The 20,820-nt window shown below is 41.1% G+C and overlaps 1 protein-coding gene across 12 annotated transcripts in view; it reads left to right on the top strand.

Annotated features, from left to right (window-relative positions):
• macf1a (microtubule actin crosslinking factor 1a) overlaps positions 1-20,820 on the top strand; it is a 269,747-nt gene that overhangs the window by 100,932 nt on the left and 147,995 nt on the right. For 10 of the 12 annotated variants that reach the window (XM_049602953.1, XM_049602956.1, XM_049602954.1 and 7 more), the window contains one exon: positions 14,085-14,146. In XM_049602953.1, coding sequence (XP_049458910.1) covers positions 14,085-14,146 — 62 coding nt within the window. Of the gene's footprint in view, positions 1-3,737; positions 4,101-10,795; positions 11,131-14,084; positions 14,147-20,820 lie in introns of those variants that run through there. The other 2 variants (XM_049602946.1, XM_049602950.1) reach the window with 2 other exon arrangements.

Raw genomic sequence — 20,820 nt, 5'->3', positions numbered from 1 at the left:
CCTCATCCTGCTCTTGCTGCTCATCCTCCCTTCTGCACCTCGTCAACGTATGTTTTCCTGTTTCCTCCTGCAGTTTGCATGATGGTTCTTACACAGCTGGGATGTTCCATTTCTGCCAATATATTCCCCTAAATCCTACACACTGGACCTTTAAGATGATTAATGAATTAGCAAAATGAATTTAGATTTGATATCAGACACTAATGTTAAAAGGTTTTTAAATGTTGGGTCCTGTATCACAACAAACTTTACCCTGACCAACATCTTGTAACTTGCTTTGAATAAAAGCCTGATGAATAAATAGACATGTTTCCTCTATAATATTTAGAGAAGGAAAGGACAGTTATCACAGGAACAATCACAATTTATGATTATTCTGTGCCTGTACCCAGTTCTGCAGTTTATTTCGTTCCTCTCTGTGGTCAGCCTGCAGTCTGTATTTCCATATGTTGATACAGTTTATGGCTCTGCCTGCACTCATCTCTCTCTGTGTTACAGCACTATCAGGTGAAAGCACAGGGCAGCAAGTCTGTGCACAAAAGTACAGCATATTTCTGTGGGTGCGTGCATGTCTGTGTGTGTGTTTGCATACTTTGTGTGTCAGGGTGACCTTGCTGGCATCCTGGCTATCTATGTAAAGGATGCTGACTGGTAGAACTGAGCTGTACTGGGGGAGGGAGAGACCGGAGACATGACAAGCTGCTGCATTAAAAATACGCTGGAGAGCAACATGAGGGCAAATAGATGAGACACATGCAGAACAATTTAATTTCCTTCTCTGGCCCAGTGAGGCTAAATGTCTGAGCTTTGAGGGTTAGCATCAGATGAGTTATAGTATGCTAATATAGTGAAAGCCGAGACAGTACTGAGACTCCACGTCGGTCACAAAAGGCTGAGTGTGCTCTTGTGTGTGTCTTTTTTTTTTTCAGTGTGTGTGGCAGTGAGTGTGAGATTTCTCTCTGTGATATCTGAATGAAAAGGGTCATTCACCTCCCAATACAATCAGCCAATATGACACCAAGCCTAACTGTAGTTTCTCTCTTCATCTCCCTTGATGCTTTCCACACTCTCCCATCCATCTTTCTTCTTCTCTTTCCTCCCTCTTGTGTCGAGCTTATACTGTAGTCTGACATCACCCCGAGGCTTTGTTACACCCTGTTTGCATCCCTTTTTCTCTGTGCATGTGTGTGTGTGTGTGGATGAAGTTCCCAGACACAGCATTTTCAGCAGAGGGGACAGAGTTTGGACCCCTGACCTCTTGACCCTGGAAGCTGACATACAAACCCATGCACAGAAGAGCATGCATGCACAACAGCAGCCTTTAACTCAGCCTGTGTAACAGTTGAGAATCTGAATATGGGAGGAAGATGAAATGTCATAACTAGAGCACTCGGAGAGCACAGACCTCTGCCAGGCAGCTCGGATTTCCCGCCATTTTATTATTTTAGCCACTTTGCTTCAACTGATCACCACCAAAATGTTATCATCTGTTCTTTGTCCCATTATCAACCTTTCCTGAAAATTTCATCAAAATCTGTTAAGAACTTTTCGAGTTATTTTGCAGACAAACAGACAAACAGACCAACGCCAGCGAAAACATAACCTAGTAGTAGAAGTAGAAGTATCTTTTTTTTTTGAGAAATTTGGTAAAACTACAGTTAAAGTGTTAAAGTAAATAAATAAATTGTAGTATTCTGTCAGTGTGAAGTTGATTATAACAAACCGCTGTCAGACATTGTTGGTTTCAGGGTGCTAAATGTAACACTGGTCTTGCTGTCAGTGGTTTGAGTGTTAAGTCGTACAGCCCAACACACACATGTTGGTCTCTTCTGCCCCACAGTGGCAGCATCACACTCTTTACCACAAGTGAAATGTGGTTGCTAAATTTCCTCTTCAGCCTACTCTCACTTTTAACTTCCTTCTTTCTCTCCGTCAATCAGAGTTTGTCATTTAGATTCTCTTTTAATGTTTTTATTGCATGCTTTCTTTTTTTCCTTTAAGATATGTTTTTTGGGCATTTTTAAGTCTTTAATTGATAGGACAGACAAGCATGAAAGGGGGAGAGAGAGAGGGAGTGACATGCAGCAAAGGGCCACATGCTGGAGTTCAACCTGGGCCGCTGCGGCAGCAGCCTTGTACATGGGGCGCCTGCTCTACCACTAAGCCACCGACGCCCCAGTTGCATGCTTTCTTATTGATTCTCCTCTTTTAATTGATGCACACAGTGTTCAAATAAGGTATTTTGTTGTGTGAGTATTTGCTGATGTTGTGACAGAAAGGACTCTGAGTAATTTAGTTCTGCTGTCTGCTTCCCAAGACTCCCAACACTGTAGAATGCTTTTTTAGTTTTATCACATTTAGAAAAAGTGCAATGTTTTGCACCCAAGTTGTCTTTGACTCATGAGGTACAGAGGTAATTTTGGGACAGAGAGGATTCTGGGTAATGCAGTTCTGTTGCAATGGGAGCCTCAGTATGTCTGAGTGATGAAAAGGACCGGATTAACAGCTGGCATCAGGATCACGTCTCCATTACCTCATGCTGTCTGATAATTGTGGTGATTAGGAAGTGACTAAAAGGAAAGAAATTCATTACTGCCCTCTACATATATCCGCCTTTATTAATTATATGTGACGAAGTGCTGCATTATTACTGTCTTAATAATATTATTGTTGTTCTCTGGTTTTAAATAAAGTATCAGGATTAAAAATTGGCTCAAATTGCAGCATGTAGCACTTGAATTAAATTTAGTTTGGTGCTGAGGTTTCCCCCCTGACAACAGCGAAATGTTATCAGATTGATTGCGGTTGTGTGTTGTTGTGACTGGAGGTTGCTAGGACTAAAATGTCAGTGGCTTTTCAGAGCTGAGTTGATAACCTGACCGCATACACACACATTAACAGACACACCATTCTCTGCGAGGTGAGAGTAACCCGAGGACCCCCTGCCTTCCAGTCTGCAGCCTGAATCATGCTGAATCACGCTGTAATGTCTAACATGTGCAACACACACACTCACACACACTCTGATCACCTTGGTTTGATTGACTTCTCTCTCTGAATCTCTCGAACACACCATCAGCAGTCAGCAGACATCATTCAAAGATAGCGGTGAATAAATATCACAGCCAGGATGCATTGCTCACCCATAGCAACAGAGGTAAACACAAACACACACACTTTCCTCCCTAACACATAAATGCACAGACCTTCCATTAACTGCTACACGTGTGTACGCACATACGATCACATACAAATGCAACATGTACGCATTCAAATACAGAAGAAGTTACAATCACATACAAAAATAAAATGTCCTTCAACATGCTGAAATAGAAATACACACACAGGAAGAAGAGCATGTGGGTATCTCCCGTGTGGTTTTCTTCTGAGACTGTGAGGCAACTACACAGGCACACACACACACACACACACACACAATGCACATTTCCGTCTGTTTAGTCCCATTTCATTTATTTACTGGTTTTCTAACGGTGCGCTCAGCAACGGCTACAGTCTGGTTGCTTGTTTCAGGGGAATGGAATTCACTGTTAGAGTGTCAGAGAGCGAGCGAGGTTGAGACAGAGTGAGAAAGAGAGAGAGCGAGAGAGGCAAAGGGGGAAAGAGGGAGGGCATCTGAATGGAGGAAGAACTCAGAGAAGTTATTAGCTGCAGTAGTTATGTGCTGAAAGTAAGAGAGATGCTGGGGAAAGGACGAGAAGATTGTTTTTGTCTTGTGGCAGCACAGAAGAAGTGAAAGGAGAAGAGGGATCTTCATGATCCTGTTTACAGACATCTTGAAACCTGCTGTAAAATCTCTTTTTTATGGACTTGACTAGTTTTGGGACGTTACGTAGAAGTCTGCAGCAGTAACTTTTGATTTTGGTTAGTGTTTGGACATTTATTCGTGGCTTGTGGAGCTACCTGACATTTTTTAAGGAACATTTCTGGTCATTTAGTCAGCGAGTGAGTTAAGATGGACTGTCTAACAGACCCTGCAGTCATCACACCCATCCTGGTGGTGACTTTTCACTTCTTGACAGCAGCTGGATTTTGGTTTTACCGTCGTCGCCGTCGTCAACAGGCACCCACTTTTGTACAAGGTAACTTTTCATGTTCCTGTCCAACTGTTTCTAAGACAGAAGTATAAGCTAAACAGTTTTCTTCCTGTTTCCTTCCCTTCTTTGTCACTGTTATAATTTATCCCTTCTTTGTAGAGAGAAAGGGAAGATGTGACATTACCTCCACGTGCTTCCTACTTAGGCTCCACCCTGTTTGCGGTGTCATTCTCGTAGTGGACAGCTTCACTTATCTGTTAGCATGTGTCCATTTAAATCACTGCATCCACTTTAGCATTTAGCTCAGCATCTGCACGGCTGTTCAACTTGCTTGCACAGTAGTTAGTATGATGCTTAAGCCTTTCCAGCTTGCAGCAGGATGTCACCTCATGTTTTCTATTTTAGTTTGAGTGGAATGTAAAGCGGCTTGTGCTGTAAAGAGCATATAGCAGTCTCCTGTTTCACCTCCTGTTACAGTGAGACACTGTCTCATGCTTTTGTGCAGTAGGACCTGATTGCTGTATCTCATCTGCATGAGTCAGTGGAGCAGGGTCTTCCATATTTGGCTCTTTTGTAGAGAAAGGCTGGTATATTTCATGAGCTACTGAATCATATAGCCACATCTATGTAATTCAGCCTGGAGACTGCAGTCTTTGTGTGGCCGCTTACGTGGCCGGCTACGTCTTGTTTTTATAACTACATGCTTTACACCAAACAACGAGCTGCTGTGCTGCCAGTAAGCTGCTGAGTTTAGTCATGTGTCTAATTATTCATAGCTAATGTTAAACACTGATGTAACACCACATTTTTACAGCATTAAACAAATTCCAGTTGGCTTTTGTAGTTTAGCCTTAGCACTAATAACTTGTTTAAAGCCTGATACAAATATTCATGATGTTGAAACCATTTTGACATGATGTTTATTCTGACCTTCATGCCTTTGTCCAGTAGCTACTGGTAATGCATCTGTAGTGTCTCCCAGCACTGGAATAAGTGAGTTTAATTCTAGTAGATTGATTTGGGACATGTGTTTAATTTTATCCAAATGTAACCACTGGCTTGGATTCACCAGGGGAGAAATATCTGGCATGACATAACATTGCAGATCAATGAGGTCCATCAATACTCAGAGCAAACGGCATGCAACAGTGATGTTAAGAGAGACAAGATGGCTGTGAAACCATTGAAATGAAATGACCACTAAAAATAGCACAGCTTTGAAACAAATTAGAGATAAAAATAAAGAGACAGGAAAGAGAACAAATCAAATCTAAGGGAGATTTAATGAGAATAACAAATTATGAAAACCAGAGAAATAATCAGAAATTTTAATTACCTTTGTCCTTTTTTTCCTCACCGAATATTTATTGTCTTTTTAGGCCACAACAACAAAAAGAGGATCCTTATTGTCTAAGGGCTCACTCTATTTATCTCAGCTGTTGTACATTCCAAGTTTGGCATTTTAGAGAAGACCACAATCCAGAATACTACAAGCGAGACCTGGAGTGAACCGTATTTGTAAAATTGTCTTTTTCGCAGCTGTAAAGCCGACTAACAGCTGCCGACGTAGATTAGGAGTAAAGGGTGAATTGTCATTTAGTTGACAGAGAGTTGGATTTGGGTCATGTAAAAATGTCCCCAGATCAGATGTGTGTGTGCACATGATGTATTTACTTGGATCAGTTTGATATTTAGTACAGTTATAGAAAGAAACTTTTTTTTTCTGGTATTAAAGTGATGCTTAATCCCCAAATCAGTTCAGTTCAAATTTTCAATTCAAAAACACTTTATTCGTCCCTGGGGGGCAATTTAAAAGGAGCATGAAGGTAGTGTTACAGGCAGCACATGTCACAGACATTCATTCAAACACAGATAAAACACAAAATTAAAAAAACAACACACAAGTAAAGTGCTTAGTGTAGTACGATTGTAAAGTGCTTCAGGGATCAGAGTTGAGGAGCTGGACAGCCCTGGGGACAAAGTTGGCTTTCCTCAGCTGTGTCCTGCAGCCAGGACAGCGGAATCTGCGTCCGGAGGGGAGCCACTGAAACTCAGAGGATAAAATGTGGGTGGGGTCTAGAATCCGGTGAGCTGATTTCAGTGTCAGTTGATCACACAAGGTTGTGAGACTTCGAATAGGCTGCTCAATGATCTTTGAGCAGACTTTGACTGTATTCAACAGGCAATTTCTGTTTTGCAGAGTGATGGAATGAAACCAGCAAATAAATGAAAAGGTTATGACATTTTCGATGAAGGCGTACTACAATGTGGTGAGAATGTCCTTGTTGACCCCAAAGGATTTTAATTTCCTGAGGAGATACTGTCTTTGATGGCACTTTCTGAGGATTTCCTCTGTGTTAGAGGAAAACTTTAGCAGGTTGTCAAACACTGTTCCCAGGTAACAGGTAAATCAGTTGCGTGCATTGCTCTCCGTGGGCCTGAAAGATAGCCGAAATATAGATGAATCACTTCTTCCTCGTTATGCTTTCACCACCTTTGCAGAATCTGAATCTAGTTTATAGCAGAGTAGGTTTTCCCACGCAAGGACTTTGCCCTAATGTTTTGGTGCGAGAGAAAATAAAAATAAAAAGCAAGTACTGCAAAGTAAAGAAACACACTGTAGAGTAGGAAAATGCTACGAAAATATGTGCAATATATATTTTAAAATGAAAGAGCTTTACAGATTTGTGTGGGAATGTGCAAAGATTCACAGTGTAAAGTATAGAGAATATATGCAATATACAGAGATGACAGTAATCCAAAAGATGTGCATTAATGTGATACACTGTGTCAGACAGGTGACTTCACATTATGCAATGTGTAGTGCCTGTGGGGGGAGTAGTATGTAGCAAAATTTTGGTATATGTATTACTGCACTCACTTATACTTTATGTGGTTTACCTGTCTCCTAATATAACACAGGAGTCTTACATGCTGTTCACTTATATGTTCAGTTGTGCATGCTGTGCCTATTATGCTTCACTTAAAAATTAGAATATGAATTTCAGAAGGGTGATGGTTCCTAATTATTTTTTTGGTCTATAAATTGTCAGAAAATGGTGAAAATGTCAAACAGTGTTTCCTAAAGCCCAAGATGACGTCCTCAAATGTCTTGTTTTGTCGACAACCCAAAGATATTCAGTTTACTGTCATAGAGGATTTAAGAAATCAGAAAATATAAATATTTAGGAAGCTGTAATCAGAGAATTATGACTTTTAGAAAATACCCAACGGATTAATTGATTCTCATATTAATTCAATTCATTTTTGATTCAGTTTTATTATGAAGCCTAAATATCACAAATCACAATTTGTCTCGGAGGGCTTCACAGCATGACATCCTTCTGTCCTTGCACCCTCTCAGAGGATAAGGATTAACTCCTCCTGAAAAATGCCAATGAATTTAATAGTTAAACACAAAACGATTAATTGTTGCAGTTCTAGTTGATTTTTTTTATATATATATTTAAGGTTTATTAAAATGTAACTTCATGCAGATGATTATTAACAGATAAAACGTGCATCTCTTTCATAATGAGTGTGTGGTTTCAGGAACGTGTCCTTATGAGATCAGAATGAGGCAAGACGTTACTGAAGCGGCAAGCCTGACTTAAAAGTTTACTTGCCTGTTTGATCTTGTCTCTAGGTTCTAGACAAGCCACTCATGTGTGACACAAACGCTGTGTGTATGCGTGTGTGTGTGGTCATAGTGCGTGATTCTGTGATCTCAACCTTAGTCTGCTCATCACAGGAAACGGACTCTTTCACAGTGGTAGGGCGTGTGTGGCTGTGCATTATAGTATTATGCACATTATGTGGTTTGGGGATGACACGACATGTTAATCGTGGTGGTTCACGCTTTCATTGAAATTGCTCTCCGGGTGCAGAGCACAGTGTAGCCTGTTTAATAATATATTATCACTAGTTGTAAATCAAATGACGGAGCAGAGGGTGCTATGGATTAGAATGATAAATGAATTATATTAGACTATTGAAACACAAGAAATAAACAAGCAAAATGGCCAGGGAAATGTAGATGTCTCTGATCAAATAAATGCACTGAAATGAAAGGAAGTGGAGGCCACGTCTGGTTTGATGTGATGACCCCCGGACAGGATGGATGACATCTTTATTTGGACGTGCGTCAGCAATGAAGCCACACTGACCCTGAATCACCTTCAGTTGACATGCACTTTGGATTTGCTTTGTCTTGAGATAGATGGAATTTAAATGCTTTTTTGTGTCATTTTTGTTATTTTTGTGTTAGATTTGCATGAAGAAACCTTTGTGTTGATGAACATATACTTAAATGTCTTGTAGATGTAGATTTGATTTCTCAAATGGCAAGTGTTTCTCTTTGTGGCCACAGGAGGGCAGACTGAGTCTGATCTCAATCTGGTGATGGGGCTAACTTGGCTAACTGGACAGCTGGTTAGTCTGTAATTGGAATGTAAGCAGGAAGAGAGAAAGTTTAGATAATTAAGATTAAATACTGCACTGTGAGAACAACTTCCTGCCTCCTCCAGTCAGCTGATTTGCAGAGTGACCTTGTGCGGCTAAACAAAACAGTTAGCATTCAACATTTGTTGCTTAAAGAGAGAGAAATGGGATGAGAAACTGAAAGAAACAAAGAAAGAGGTGGAAAAAAAACGGGTGTAGGCTGCTGCCAGCCTTTGAGTATCACCAGAGAGAAGGAGGAGGAGGATAAATGAACCCTGGGAGCTGGCCTGGCTGAAAGAGAAACTAAAAGGGAAAGTGAAAGAAGGAAAGATGACATGATGCACTAATAGAGGAAACATGGTAACATCCCCTCCACAATTGAATAACAAGACGAGAAACGCTAGAAACAGCGGAAGACAGGGAGAATGGAGAGGGAGAGCGAGGGAGATTAGAGGTGATAACGTGGGAGAAGGAGGGAGCGAGGGATAAGCATGCTGCGTGGTATTAGAGGCATAAGCTCTGTCTGGTATTTTTAGTGTGGATGGTCCCTTAGAGATGGAAAGAGGAGAGCGTCACTGTGAAGGAACAGAGGAAAGAAGAGGAATGTGACACTACGAGGGAGCAAAGAAGAAGAGGACATAAAATAAGGAGGGATGGAGATGAAGGAGTGACGTTGCAGGTGGAGGAGACAGAGGAAGAGGAGGAGCTTGTGTTACTCTGTCTGAGCTTGTTGTGACTGCAAGAGTGTGAATCACTGTCTCGCCTGGTCAGGTGTGTGTGTGTGTGTGTGTGTGTGTGTGTTATTACGGAATAGTGCTCCTGCTGTAAGAGTCGGGAGCTGCTGTCATACCAGCCTTCACCTAATGAGGTCTTTGCTCACTTCCTGCCTCCTGGCCAGGTCACATGACCTTCTGAGGACTGTTGTTTGACTCTGACGACATAGTCGAGCTTTTGGCCTGAGCAGACTCGTTGCTTCCACACTGCTGATTCTTGACTCGTTCTCTCTTTTAAAAAAACATGACAGAGCAGAAATTATTCAAAACCACATCTGTGCTGTCTGGTGCGGCAGAGCTATTTTGAGAGACCGCAAAATCAAGTAAGATGGGAAGAAAGCAATGTCATAAAAATCTGAGGAAGCAGATCTGGACAGGGAATGGTCTTGTCATGATTGGATGATGTGTTCGGCACCAGGCAGTGGGAGTTAAAGGCTGCTAGAGGTTTCTCATTCACTGCAGACTGCTTATTGTGCCTGCCTGAGAAGCACAAGTCTGGACCGAGGCCAGAAACATGACCATTCCTCATTATGTACTCCATCGTCATCTCCCATCTCTGTTGTACACACGTGAGAAACATGCACTAATGGGACGAATGACTCTGCTTGGGCTGGTTTTTCTCTCAATATTAAGTGAAACGACGTCAGAAATCGGCCAGGCCTCTCTTGATGAGAACAAAGTCCATTTCTGCCCAAGTCACAGTCTCTCCCTCTGTTTTCTTTGCAAAGCGACGGAGTTCTCATCGCTAGGAGCTGAAAAGCCTCGGGACTGTTGATTGCTTTACAAAAGAAAGCCTCTTAAGGAAAGGAAACATGAGAAAAGGAGCAGGAGAGAAGGAAAAGAAATGGAGATATCACCAAGCTGCTGCATCTGGCTTTTGTCAGCTTCAACAAGAAGAGAGTATGTTTGCATAGCGCAGCAGAACAAGCTATACTTGTATGTTTTTGGATGCTTTTTGTGTTTTTGTGGCATGTCAATACTCAAGTGGATTATATCATCTCTAACGGATATGGCTGGGACTTGTTTTTTTAAGAAGCTCTCTGCAGGATGCATATAAACTCCCTCTGTCTCCAGAAAACAGCATCTAACAGTTAACCGAAAATGTGAATTTACTCAGCAGCTATTGCCCTTTACAGGAAGTCAACTGAAAAAGAGAAAATAAAAAAACAGAAATTCTCCCCCTGGATTCAGACTTGCTTACCTCCACAGAGAGAGGGTAAGGATAAACAGAGCGAGCACCCCTGCAGCTCTGCAGAGCCACTGTCAGCTGCAGTCTGAGCACAGACCGTCTGTTGTGGCCAGGAAACAGAGCGCGAGAGAGCAAGAGAGTCAGTGACAGAGAGAGACAGAGAGTGCCACTGCCTGGTGAGGAAGTACAAGTGAGGTGAGAGAGTAAACAGGGAGGGAGGGGACGCAGTCCTTTTTGGACTGTGTGGGAGGAGCTACCGCTGACTTTGACACCCACGTGTGAGAGCAACTGCTACCAGGGAAAGACAGCATGTGGGGGGGACTGAGGGAGAAGGCTGACATGGCAGCGACCACAAGGATCGAGGAGATAGAGGGAAAGGGTGAACCACAGACAGATTGAACCAAGAGGAAGTGAAGAGTAGAGACTCCTCAAACTGGTCGTACCTGCCGGCAGCTCACACTCGCCCGGCAGCTTCTGGATACGTGGAAGCAGCTTGACGTCTCACTGCTATAATTATCTGACTCCTGTCTTGGATTATTTGCACCGTTAGCATCAAATGAAGCTGTGATTAGAGGAAGAGAACAAACATTAGAGCTGTGGATGATGATGTGGTACGACTACAGGAATGAATGTCACCTCAACGCTCACCTGTACTCGCTCATGTGCTGTGCAGGTCAGTGTGCATCCCGACGTGTGTGTGTACATGCCCATAGTTTAGCCGGACAGTTGTTTACATGCTGCCAGCGTGCAGAGTGGCTGCTGTCAGCACGTGTTTCCCTGTGTGTTTGAACAGTTCCTGTTTGTGCACATGCTAAATGTGGTCTCTATTAATCATTGTGGGTGTCAGGCTAAAGGGTAGGACTTCTATGTGTGTGTGTTTTGTTGTGTTTGGACAGCATGGAAGGGGGTGTGTACATCTTAACAATGCCCTCCTCTGTAGATGAATGAGCGTCTCTCTGTAGCTGTCACTCACAAACCTCAGCTCCTCTCATCTCTCCAGTTTGAAAATAATAATATTCCACACACGATTGATTTATGATGATTGATTTATGACCTAATAAATTTATGACCTAATTACCACCTGATAAGGCTTCATAGGTGCAGTGTTAAGTGCTGTGTGTGACCGATACACACTTTATAGCCTGAGTGTTTTCACTGGGCCGACTAGCTGAGCTTCCCCGGCAGGTTTGGGAATCAAGGCGTGTTGCAGTGGTGAAACTATTTTGCAACAGCATGTTGAAATATGGGTTCTTTGCCTAGGGGGGCTTGCCCTTTGTGTAAACTCTGTGTTACACTGCATGTGTGTGTGTGTGTGTGTGTGTGTGTGTTATGCAGTGTTGAAACTGACCTTGAGTTTTATCCAGTCAAGATATTTGACCCACTAAACCCTTAATTCGAATTTCCTCTTTGGAAATCCTTTCTACTTTTGGAGCTCTACAGTGGAAGGTGTCAGGGCTCTTTAGAGGCTGTGTGTGTGTGTGTGTGTGTGTGTGTGTGTGTTTGTATAGGTGTGGGTGAGAAAATCAGAAAGATACTTAAAGGAGGAAGTGATACCGTTTATCTCTCCTCATGGCTGCTCTCTCATACGGTTTCTCCATGGAAACTGATAAACAACTGACAAGAGGGGAAGTACCTGTAGCCATCTGTTCTCTGATTGGCTGTTTGACAAACTGGAGGGAAAACACCCTTCTGTCATTGAGCTGCAGAGTCTGTGCGCTCATATTGATATGAGTATTATCTTATAGTGTTTTTATTTTACCTGCATTTGTAACTATTGGAGTTGATATTTTCACTGATGTCAAATAATTGAAAATATGTTCAGACTTTCAACACCTTCTTAAAAATATTCATCAAGATTTATGTCTGCAAAAATATATATTTTTGTTTGGCGTTCAGTTCTAGTATGTGCTGACCATCAGGGACACAGGAGTAACATTATGCTACATTTATATTTCTGCTGATATGTTATTTGAAAGCATATAGAAACACACCAAATTTTGGGGTTTTCCTTCTCTATAGATGTTACCTGAAGATGCCTTGTTAGATTTTTAATGTTTAATATATAGTAGCATCTTGTAGGGCTGCAACAAACGTTTCTTTCTGTTATCAATTAATCGTTTTATTTTTTTTGAAATGATTGATTCATCGTTTGGACTATAAAATGTCCAAAAATGTTTAGCACCAAGCCTTACAGCCCACATAAAATGTCTTCAACAGTCTTGTTCTCTTTGACAAACAGTCAAGAACACAAAGAGATTAAGTCTTATATTACATAATGCACAAAGCAACAAATCCTCACCAATAAGAATCTCAAAAAATCAAATGATTATTTTTCTGTTGATCAGGAAAAATCTAACCAAGAAACTGTAAAGGTCTTAATGAACTTTGTTGTGGCCTGCTGCTGCACATTGCACACAGAAGCAGTATTGCATTTTGCATTTTATTTATCTAAACAAAGCTGTTTTAGGAATATGCAACATCACTTGAAAGGATGTTTGACTATCCCTCCGGCAGGAAGTTAGATATTTAAGAGAATGGCGGGAAGGGAAAAAGAAAGAGGGTCTGCGTTTTCTCCCAGACAGACTGATACAAGCAGAGAGAGGCTGGAGAGGAAGAAAGGCTCCAACAGTGTAGAGAAAGAGGAGGAGGAGGAGGAGGAGGAGGAGGTGGTGGTGGTGGTTAGGAGGGAAGATAACACAGTTGTGGCTCAGCATCAGGCTCTATTCCTGGCCTGGCTGCCTCACTCCTCTGGCCTGCGGAGGACGCAGGCTGGAGGTCTGCCTGGCTGCAGATCACACTTCAGTAAGAGACTGTAGAAACAGAAACTGAGAAAAAGACTGAAGCAATAGACAGTAAACTGGTTTAAAGGAGGAGGAAAATGGTAAATAAAAAACATGCAGGCAGCCTTTTTCAGTTTCATTTTACAGCAGTTTACTCAAGGTGACTTCGTCTAGGTTAAACATAAAGATAAAGCTATTCAAGAATTTACAAGAGGTCATGTTTGTAGATACAGAGGATCTTATCTGTAGGACCTTGAGTCCATGAACTCAAAGAACCTTCACAGTTTATTTAAGTGTTTCTCATTACATCAGCTGTTTTATTGCTTTACATCACTGTTGGGGAAGATAAATAACAGTTAACTGAAGAAGACAACAGTCAACGTACATGTGTGCTTCCATGTGCGAGTGGTGTCCAGTTACTGTTTGTGTCATTTATTAGGTTTATGAAATGAAAGTGTGGGTTAATAAAAAGGCTTAGAGGGAGTAATCCAATACAAGCAGCAACTAAGCCACTAAGTGTAAGTTTATGTGTGTGAGAGGAAAGAGCAGCAACATGTCTGCAGAAACCCTCTCGAGTTGTTCTTGACAAATCAATACAATCCATGCCTTTTAGTGTACTGAGTGAATACAGCATCATCTTTAACTGTCTCTGTGGGGAGTGTTTAAGCTCACTGCTTTTCTCCTCTGAGCTGGACTTGTGTGTGTGTATGTGTGTGTATGCGCATTTGTGTGCGTGACCTCGTCATCTACATAACACAGTGGAGTAATCGAGCTGGCTGCAGCAACCATGCTGGATTTGGATTATGTAATTAACCTCCCTCCTTTCTCTGTATTTCTTTCTCTCCAGATGAGCGGGACAGAGTGCAGAAGAAAACCTTCACAAAATGGGTCAACAAGCATCTCATCAAGGTTTGTGTCACTGAGTTCACATGGTTTGAAATGTTTTGCCTTTGTGGAAATACTTATTTTAATATGTTAAAAATAAATGCTGAAGGTCTGCGCTTGGATTTTATCATCTTATCTTTAACAGAAATAATATTTTTAAGGACAATTCACCTCAAAATCAAAAATTCATATTTGTCCTACTCATAGACAAGAGGCTCTTGCTCGTGGCGGCAGGAGATTTAAACACAACTCACACCAAAACAACCTAGATTGATAAATAGTACTAGAGGTAAAAATGAACAATATATATTTTTGATTTTAGATAAAGTGTTCCTTTAAACTTAATTGTGTTATCTCACACCAGCACAGATCAAACAAAATATATAACATGATCTTGAGTCAAGGTGTTAGTGCATGCATGTATCAGAGGGCTTGATACACTGTTATACTTCATGTGCAGTATTCAAAATGTGACCTCCTTTATCTTCTAAAACAGCATTTATTTGAAAATCAATGAAGTGAACAGTTTCAGGTCGTAAAGGAGCTGGACTGCACGTCTTGAATCTAGCATGAGTGTAAAAATAGCTTCAGAAAAAGCCCCTGTACGTGTTCCAGTAACCTGGTTGGGATGAACTTTATTGCCCGACTCATTCCCTCTGCTGCTGTATCACAAAGCAACCAACTGAAAACAATAAAAAATGAATCTTGGGGGGGGGGACCATTTTCTACATATCCTCCCCTTGTTCCTCTGCCTTAGGTGTTCCTTTAGCATCCCTTTTAGCAGAATGTCAGCTTCATAAACCAGTTATAGTTAATATTTGTGATGTAGAACCCCATCTAAGTCCCACTTCTCTAAGTGGAGACAGTGTGGTGTCATCAGCTGTGTGTGTGCTGACCAGTGTTAATGTGGCCTTGTCTGAGCAGCCTGCAGCCTGTCTGCATCACTCTGTCTGTTTACTTTATCACTGGTAGTAATGGCTCTAACATTACAGCTTGTTAAACCATTTCCCCCTGTCCGGCCACTTGGATCATGTTCAGCAGCGAAAGCAAAGCGGTAAATAAAGTAAACGTGAGTGTTGAATAAATATTTAACGGTGAATTCAGAAATGTTTACTGGAATGCAAATTACTAAATTATTGATTGGCAGACTGTCTTTGCCTCACCAGGATCCTGAATGTGATTGCTGCATTTGAAGGCATCAATAAAGAAACAACTGAATAGATTAAATCTGAACGAGCAGCTGCATAAGGTCTTCATTGCTGGCTGTTTAAAAACAGTATAAATAAGTAAGATCTACAGTTCTCTTCACAGTGAAGAGAGCAATGTACGATAATACCTGCCAACCTTCAACTCATGTCAAAACATCAGTTAAAATGCCGTATGCTGAGTCAAACACTTAAAGTAGAGGAAGCAGAAGGTAATGAAGGGAAAGGAAAACACTGATTATAATCTCTGTTATAACCATTAACTATAAGTGTCTCCTCTATAGGCCCCAGACAGCTGCCTTTACTGTTACATCTGCACACACATGCCCATTCTATCACATCCATAAACTACAGTATGCATACACATATGCACACACATACACACGCACACACAGGCGGTAAGGACTCTGAGGAGAAGAGAATGCAGGGTATTTCTGTCACATGACCCGCGAATGAAGCTGCGTCTGTCTGACCCCATAACTCTGGAGCGCCTGTCGTCACAGTGGCCAGCCTGTGAGTGTAACTCCATATCAGCTGGCACTGCCAGACCAACCACTGACTATAAATGTAGGTCAGAGATGGAGAGTGAGAGCGGCAGGCAGAGAGGCAGGATGCTTTTTCACTGCTGGAAACACAGCTCCCGTTCATCTGTAATAGGATGTCACTGTTTCACGGCTTTTGTGTGTTTTCTATTACATCACAGCAGATGATTGATTGATTGACTAGTTGATTAGCAGAAAATTAATTGGCAACAGTTGATCAAATCAAAATAGATCAATTATTTAGGTCATTTCTTAAGCAAAAATGCCATTCCAATTTTAGCCATTCAAATATGAGAATATTAATTGTTTTTTGTTTTGTTTTGTACAATTTTTAAAATTCATATCTTTTTTGACGGTTGAATCAAACATAATTTGAACAAGTCGTTGTACTCGAGAAATTGTAATAGACATTTTGTGCTATGGCTGGGCAATATTTCGATATCCTATAAATACTGAGATGGTGTGAGTAGATATCATCTTAGATTTTGGATATCGTAATACTTTAAGTGTTCTCTTTCCCGGTTTTTAGAGGCTGCATTACAGTAACATATTTTAATTTCTTGAATTTACCAGACTGTTCTAGCTGTTTTATTATTTACCTTTACCAACATAGTTGTTACATCCAAATTACTGGTGATTATCAAAAATCATGTGTAGATATTTTGTGAAAGCAATATCAGTGTAGAGGTATTTGGTCAAAAATATTGTTATATTCAATTTTCACCACAGTGCACAGCCTTATTTTTCATCTTTTTTATGACACTTTTAATTTCTATTGAAGAAGAAATAATCTGCAGATTAGTTCATTCATTCATTCATCTTCTAACTGCTTCATCCTCTTGAGGGTCGCGGGGGGGGGCTGGAGCCTATCCCAGCTGACATCGGGCGAGAGGCAGGGTACACCCTGGACAGGTCGCCAGACTATCGCAGGGCTGACACATAGAGACAGACAACCAAATCTGCAGATTAATTGATTATTAAAATAACAGTTACATGAAAGGAAAAAAAAAATTGAGAGTACTGAAACAATGACAGAACATTTGTAGCCAGCAACTTTTTAGATTTTAAATTTTGATTAATTGTTTTAGTCATTTATTTATTCATTTATTTCTAATACCAAACGCTAACTTGTTCGCTATTGTCTCAAATTGCAGATTTTCTGATTTATATATAATGTATTTGCATTTTTTGCCAGCAGATTTACAACAAAACAAGTTACATTTCAATGGTTTTGAATTAAAAATGTTACAAAAGTTTCTAGAAACATCTTAAAAACTAACAGATATGTCTCAAAAAGAGAAAAATGGAGCAAGTTAACATTTTGAGAAAGAGAGGTGGCATGATGCAGCGTGAACAACTGCTGTTCTTTCACACTTTATCTCCCTTCTTTATTTTTTATTCACAGAGACACACGCTGCAAGCCATTACATTAGCACAGAGGTCACAGAGTTAGATTGTAACTATTAAAGAGAGTGCTAACCTTTACTGTCCTAGCAAGAAGAGAGGAAAAAGGAACAGAGGGTGAGACAGAGGACAGGTTGGGTAGAAAGTGGAGGATGACATAAAGGAGGAGAAACAGGTCTTGTCTCATCTGTTGAAATATCTGCTGCTGTTAGATGAAAAAAAGTGTTGCTACAGAAGAAGAATATTTCCAAAGGTGACTGTGTCCCAACACTGTTCTCTTGAATTGAGAGTGGGGTGAAATAGTTCTGTGTTCTATGTCATGTATTGACTCTCTGCCAGGACTGTTGAGTCTACAAACCTCCGCCCTATCAGCAGGGATTTACAGACAAACAGGAACAGAGAAAACACAACTGAGGCTCAGAAGGAGAAAAAATTAAGACAGGAAGACAGAACAGAAAATAAGCTCATGTGACAAAAAGAATTGACATTAAAGAAAAGATAAAAAGATGGAGACAAAGACAGATGGGTGCTCTTGGCCCTCAGCTTCATGCTGGGTGACATCATCAACCTTGTTTCCTGTTTGCTCTGTGCGTGTCATGTGTGGTATGTTTTTAGTTGATCAGGTGTGCAGGGTGTTGACAGGTGTGTATCTGTGTGTGTGTGTGTGTGTGTGCATGTGTACAGTGCAAACACAGACTTATACAAACACTGGCCTCCAACCTACCTGCTGGCATGCAGTGACACACTTTGACCCAGCAGGTGTTGACACAGTGAGCACACATCCAGAGGCTTTGTATTAAGAAGGCAGGAGGAGGCAAGACACAAAGATGAAGGGCTGTTAGCCTCACTGTAGCTCAGTCAGCTAACAAGATGTTTAATCACATGCAATCTGTCTGTCTTTGTCGTTAAATGAGCCGCAGCGGCCAGAGCTACACAGAAACCAGGCTTGAGACAACAGAGACATCAGCAAATGTCGCTGTCGACACTGAGTCTCATAATTAAACATGCTTTAGGCATAAAGAGAGAATGTCAAATAATGTTTGTTAAACAGAACAAACAGTACAAGAACGTAAATGTTTACATTTTTCACACATTCCAGTGCGATGAGAACATGTTTTACCTCATGTTCAAGAGTATCTGCTTTTAAAATAATGTTAAGAGAGCTTTAAGCATGTAGCCTAATAGATGATAGAGGAAGAAATAAAGGAAAGGAGCTGCAAGAAGTTAGCAGCAAAGAGTCCAGCCCTTACGTCTGGACCACACTGCTTGTGCGAATTTCAACAAAATAGACAGTGAAAATGGTCGTTTAATAACCATACTGACACAGACATGAAAAAGACAGATTTTGAACAATTCCTGTTTTTGTTTCAAAATAAAATCCCACTGACAGCATTTCTGTGGACAGAATCCTTTCATCTGTTAACACAAGACTTTTATTGTGACATATATCCATGATTGTGTTGTTGACAATGTCGTGGCTTGCAGGGCTCCATAAATGAGTGGAGTACCGGCTTTTTAATTGTGGAAATATTGTTATAGCAGCACCATAGCAGCTTTACCAGCATCACTGGGTCAGCACTGTCTGTGTGAACATAGCACTGTCACAATGCTGGGATTTCTAACTTTGATACAATACCTTGGAAAATAACGATATTCAATACCATTTTCGATATGTTGGGGCAAAATTGACATTGAGAGCATACGATTTGTTGTGTTATAGCAAGATTATAACACAGCAACAACAACAACTTTTCTGCTTGGAATTTCAGACAGTGTGTGGGGTTTGCCAGATAACCCATGTCACATTATATTAAATCACATTGCGTTGAGTAGCATCTCCCTGATACACCCTTAATTGGCATTTAAATAAATAAAAATAATCAGTCATTCTGCCATGTCACTATAGCTGCCAAACCCTATTTATCCAATAAGTGACTAAAAACACATTTGAAGCTACTTGACCTGATTTAAGATGTTGACATTATTTCCAAATTAAGTCTGACCCAGATGTGTGTTTAGCACATCAGTATATATGCTGATGTCGTTGCCCAGGTGCTGTCAGCACGGTCCTTCACATGAGCTCCGTACGACAGTCTGCTCAAGTGCCGTCGGCGTCTGACAGCTGCCGTCACTGCACATCAGACACAGCTGGCTGTGAGAGCAACATCCCCGAAGACACACACCAACACACACAAACATCCTGTTAAAAAAACAAAAAAACACAACATGAACAATCTAAAGAAGCAGCTGGGTGTCACAGAGCGTTCTTAAATTCAGTGACGTGTCCCGCGACTGAACTCTGTCTTACTGGATGCATTACACACGGGAGTATACTGTGGAATTTGTGTTTGATGTGTTGTGTAATGCGGCAGGACTTTCTGATAGGCCATCTTTGGACTCCCATGGTAGCATAAACAAAAATAAACTTATATGTTTCCCTTGATGGGCAGCTTAGTTGGTTTGATGACGTGAGGGGACACCAAGCTGTTTAGGAGAGAAAAAAGAATTTTGTTCCAGGTTTGGTCCATACTGTACTGTACACACTGAGTTTATGGTTTGGATGCACCTAGAATCACGTGTTAGTCTTTGTTCTACTGAGAGAGGACCAATAATTACAGGAGAAGCAATGCTGTCTCAGTCAGCAGCAGCTTCTGTGTCCAGATAAATTATAGGTAATTAGTAGATTCATCGGGGGGTTGGTTCCATGTCACATCACAGCGTGGGCTTTCAGTAAGCTGGTATTAAACATTGACAGAGAGGAATCCACTCATTCAGACTGTCTCGGAACCAAGCACAGGCTCTCTGACACACGAGACACAATTAGACAATACCAGCACCTCATTTCCAGTCAGTGGTGGATACAGCTTTTCTTCCTGTCATCCAATTAACACTTGTTCCATCAGCTTCTGTGTAAAACAGCTGATGTCAGAGGGGTGAGAGAGTGACACAGATGAGGGAGGAGGAGGAAGATGGATAGGGAAAAGGAGCTATTGAGGACAAGTGGAGGGATGTTGTGACTTTTATAGCTGCAGTTTTAAGCCAAAGACAATTATAGCTCTGAGCTCAGCCACAACACAGAGGCTTTGTGTTCTGTATAAAGTGACCTTTTAGGACATCTTGTTTTTAGAGATGTGTAAGGACGGTTGTTGCATTTTTATTAATTAATTTAATTAATACATCATGACTTTGTTGACAAGTGAATCCCTCTCTCAGTCTACTCTTGTGGCTGTCTTGCCCTCTTGTGGTGAAATGCGGTAGTGCAGTTTCTTGTCCTGAGGCCAGGACTGCAGCAAAACTTTTCCCAGTGCAGGTGCAGAGAGAAGCAGGAAAATCACTGTAATGCAGGTAGACATGTGTCCTTGGTTGCCTAGGCGGTGGATCTGCATTTTTGAAGCAACAATTTTGAAGCACTGTGGGTAGGATAGCTGTTTGACCTTTGTTGCATGCCCACATCCCTCTCTTTCCACTGTCTGCTTTCCGATGAAGCAGCAAATAGTTTATTTATTTTCCTCTGCTGTTGCTGTGCAGCTATTTTATGGTACCTAAT

The sequence above is a fragment of the Epinephelus fuscoguttatus genome, linkage group LG17, assembly GCF_011397635.1.
Source record: "Epinephelus fuscoguttatus linkage group LG17, E.fuscoguttatus.final_Chr_v1".
Taxonomy (NCBI): Eukaryota; Metazoa; Chordata; class Actinopteri; order Perciformes; family Serranidae; genus Epinephelus; species Epinephelus fuscoguttatus.
Note: the sequence above shows the minus strand (reverse complement) of the source record. Positions and strands in the feature narration are given on the sequence as shown.